This window comes from Lygodium microphyllum, chromosome 5 (genome assembly GCF_053477565.2).
Source record: "Lygodium microphyllum isolate KBCC chromosome 5, Lygodium_microphyllum_v1.1.10, whole genome shotgun sequence".
Classification (NCBI taxonomy): domain Eukaryota; kingdom Viridiplantae; phylum Streptophyta; class Polypodiopsida; order Schizaeales; family Lygodiaceae; genus Lygodium; species Lygodium microphyllum.
In genome coordinates, this window is record NC_141139.1 from 161241723 (window position 1) to 161246223 (window position 4501).

The 4501-nt window shown below is 44.2% G+C and overlaps 1 protein-coding gene across 1 annotated transcript; it reads left to right on the forward strand.

The window, feature by feature from the left end:
* The first annotated feature begins 420 nt into the window (after positions 1-420).
* Positions 421-3559, forward strand: LOC148036608 (uncharacterized). The gene is made up of 4 exons (XM_087678952.1): positions 421-441; positions 550-977; positions 1630-2049; positions 2673-3559. The coding sequence occupies exons 1-4, from the start codon at positions 421-423 to the stop codon at positions 3247-3249; spliced, it is 1446 nt and encodes a 481-aa protein (XP_087535078.1). The 3' UTR covers positions 3250-3559.
* Positions 3560-4501: the final 942 nt, after the last annotated feature.

Genomic DNA, 4501 nt, shown 5'->3' on the forward strand with positions numbered 1-4501 from the left:
GGGGAGGCCATGTTGTTTTCTAAGATAAAAAAAACTACGCCCACGTGTCACCATGTGTTGGGGAAACTTCACCCATAAAGGGTCTCGTTAGGGTAGGCCATGTCGTTTTCTAAGATCAAGAAACTATGCCGACGTGTCACTGTGTGAACAACTGAAACGTGCCAGTTCACTTGCAAACAATGCCCCAAATTGCCTGGTGCGAAACTGCTCTTATTGGTCAACGCTTGTGAAATTCAAGGGTTTGTAAAAACAAGAAATGATTTGCAAAGTAGACGAGTAAAAATGTCCGCAATATAGGCTTTCTTCCTTGTCACGAAAGCGGGACGACGCAACCGCTCGTGCCGAGAGAGAGAGAGAGCGGAAGAGAGAGAGAGAGAGATTGATTTTCATGAGACGCCTGTGCCACCATTACCATCACCGATGGACATTGGAGTCGAACCGGTGAAGAAGAAGAGGGGGAGGAAGAGCAAAGCTCAATTGGAGCAAGAGGCACGAGAGAGGGAGCAACAACTGCAGCAACAACAGCAGCAGCAGCAAGAGCAAGAGCAGCAGCAGCAACAGCAAGCAGAGGCAGCGGAAGCTCCAGCAGTCAAGAGGAGAGGCAGGAAGAGCAAGGCGCAATTGGAGCAGGAGGCGCGAGAGAGGGCGCAGGCGCAGGCAGAGGCAGAAGCAGAGGCAGAGGCAGAGCCCGGAGAGGCGCCAGAAGTCTTAGAATTAGAGCAGGATGTGCAGGCGCCTGTACCGGCGGCTTTTCCGAAGAGGAGAGGGCGGAAGAGCAAGGCTCAGCTGGAGCAGGAGAGGATCGCGCGTGAGCAGCTGCAGAAGCAGGCCATGGTGTATATCCCGCACGACATCATATTCCGCCGCATCTTGGGGCGCCTTTGCCTCCCGGACTTGCTCCGCCTGTGCCTTGTTAATAAGGGATGGAATCGAGCCATTCGTTCTCCTTCCTTCCCTCCTCTGGGCTACCTTCGACGGTAAGACACACACACACACACACACACACTCTCTCTCTCTCTCTCTCTCTCTCTCTCTCTCTCTCTAAAACCACCCCAAAAAAAAACCACCCATGCACTCCCGCCTCTCCACCCACTCATTTTTAGGAATAGGATGAGGTATTGCCTTCTCCCTATCCAAGGTTGGTGCGCTCTCTCTCTCTCTCTCTCTCTCTCTCTCTCTCTCTCTCTCTCTCTCTCTCTCTCTCTCTCATACATGTCTATGAGGAATCAATGTTTTGTGCTAAGCAAAGTCGAAAGAAAACATCCATATTTTGTGAGAGGAATTTTGGAGTGGGTAAAGCTAGGGCCATTTACCACCAAGTGCCACCTCAATCATGAAGGCTTGATGCCATAAACATTCGACTTAAAGCTTAAGTCTAAGATTAAGCAACTCAAAAGTTATTATTGGTGACAACTCTCACTAGGTTGGACAAAGTCCCAACAAACAAAACATATCCACCTTTATTTCAAGAGAACATTTTGCTTAAATAATTTTCTGATGCCTTTCATGACTATAGAAGAATTCTATATATTGTGAATAGGTTGTGATGCATGCTCTCTATGTTAATTACAACTTAAATAAGTATCACTAACTTGGTTTTTTTTCCTTCTTCTTTTGTTCCAATGATAGGGATGATCTTCCAATGTTTTATTGTAGTACATCTAGCTACAATAAGACTGCTATCACAACAGTTGTGTATGATACAAAGCTTGACAAATGGCATTGGATACCCATTCCTAACTTTGAGAAGATTCCCCAAGACCTAAGAGGAGGACGAGGGAGTACAAAGCTCTTTAATGAAAATTGTAAAAGTCTGTTCTTTCCTGCCTGTGGGGTGGGAAGTTTGGTGTGTTGGATGTCCTACTCATCGAACTGCATATACATCCACAAAACCTTTACACCGTTCTATCACAAGTATTCTAGACCTTGGAAGAATGATACTATTGCTCCAACAGATGCTAAATTTCTATGCATGGAGAGAAGATCCTTCAACACAATATTATTCCAGATAATTTTCGACCAGGACCAGTACTCCATCAAGATTGAGCGGTTAGTATAAGCTTGAACTTGGCATATATGTAGCAATTTGGCAATTAGTCATCTCATACTCTTGCACTAGGATGGCCCATTTTGCTTGTTGTATGAGGCCTCATCCCAATGGTCCAAGTTGGGCCCACCCTTTGTTCTTGTGTGTGAGAGTCTATGCATGGAGCTCATGCTTAAAGCATGGACTTTGCCTACAAATATGAAGTGAGAGGTTAGCAAATTTTGGTGCAATGATCATGTGAGTTTTCCTAGGAAGACTACCCTAATAAGTTAAGTCTCTCTTAATATCCTTCTTCCAATTCTTAGAGAAAGAGGGGATGAATGTAGCGACATCTATAGTGCTAATAGAAAGAGGGGATGAATGTAAAGGCATCTCTAGTGGTGATATATTGGGTTGAATTTCTCGAAAGTGCAAGGGAAAGGTTGAGAGGAGTGTCCTCCTTGTGTGGTGTGGGTCTTCCAAAGGCTGGTGGGTTGGGGTGGTCCATCACTCAACAGCCAAAGCCCTTGAGTGCCTAGGCAGTATGAAAGAGCCACATGCTGAAAGGAAAAGCCTAGACATTCAACAAAGCAACAATGCAGTTTCTTCTTTCTTTGAACACAAAAGGAAGTGTGGGGATGGGCAGGTTGAACTATTCGAATGGGCGGTTTGAGAGGCATGCGGAGACGGGCTTCTTAGGGCTGAACGGCGGACTGGCATGGCCGACGGCGATGAGGTACGCAGGGGGGAGGCTGACGTATTTGACGCGGTGCGAGTGGGGCGTGGCGCTGGCGACGTACGAGGAGGACGGGATGGGGTGGGCGCACTTTCAGCTGCCGGAGCCACTGCAAGCGTCGGTGTGCCTGGCGCACGTCCTGACGGAGCTGTGTGGCGACACGCTGCTCCTCACGCTGGTGGCGGACCACGACGTGAGGCGGCTGCACGGCTGGCTCTTCGTCGCCGGCGAATGGATCAACGCGCTGCCCCAAGGCCTGCCCTACGTCGTCGTGGACTGGGACACCCAGTCCATCCGCGCCGCCTGCCGTGGCAGCCATGTCCTCGTCGTCCTTGTCAAGCCCCCCCAGAACAAGGTCTGCCTCCTGGATTTGGCCGGCCAGAGAGTGGGGTTCGCCCCCCCGTGCATCCATCCCACCACCCACGAAAATGTCGTCGTACATCAAGCCTGCCCTCTCGACGCCACCCTCAACGACTCCCTCCTCTAATCCATCCACCACCCCACGTAACTTTCATCTAAAATCAATTCACACACCTTTCCAAAAAATTTGTAATAGCATGGATTGCCGATATTTCAAAAAATGTAATAATATGGATTGCCGATATTTCAAAAAATGTAATAATATGGATTGCCGATATTCCAAATTATAAACGTTCAACATTTTGAAAGAACCAAAAGAGAGAGACACTGAGACACACAACAGTTGAGAACTTTGAAGCCTTGATTTTTACAAACAACAAATATCCTTACTAATGGCAAATACACTATAACTTGCTCCCACAATCTCTCCAATTTCTTGAATTAAAGGTTCCTATATCTACTACCCAAAACAATTTCTTTTGGATGCTCCTATTATAAGGTCTTACAGATTACAAACATCTCAAGCCTAAGAAAAGTGATATGAAGTAGCAAACCAGTTAGAAGTGTATCATAGGAAGCAATAATGTGTAATTGGGACTATCTGACGCTCATTGTAGTATACACATTTTTGAACGCACTTGCACATGTGCATGCATTCATCACATGTATTAAAAGAAAGTTATTGCAAACGCATAGTAGTGCACACATAATTATCCACCTAGCCTTTTCAAGAATTACCCAAATACATGTGTACACATTTTTTCACAACTTACTTTAAAATGTGCCTAGTCCCTTGCTTTCTATGCTAAGAACCTACCTTTGAGTATCTTAAGTACTGATAATCACCATTGTGTGTGTGTGTGTGTGTGTGTGTGTGTGTGTGTGTGTGTGTGTGTGTGTGTGTGTGTGTGTGCGCGCGCGCGTGCGTGTGTGTGTGCGTGCGTGCGAATTAATAATGATGTATTAATACATATGATGTAAGACTTAGTAATGCGATATAATGAGATTATTAACTTCTGTCAAAATATGATACATATATATTATATATTATGTATGTGAGTGTGCATGTGTAATGGGTATTATAATTATTAACATTAACATATTTATAATTGCTAAGTAATAATATTATTATATATTATCATTTACAAATATATATTTATAGTATGTTTATAACTATGTATAAAAATAGACTTATATATATATATATATATACATACATACATACATACATACATACATACATACATGTGTGTGTGTGTGTGTGTGTGTGTGTGTGTGTGTGTGTGTGTGTGTGTGTGTGTAAATATAATATTGATATATGTAATATGTATATATAAAATAAATGATTATAAAATACATTAAGACATATATATGTGTGG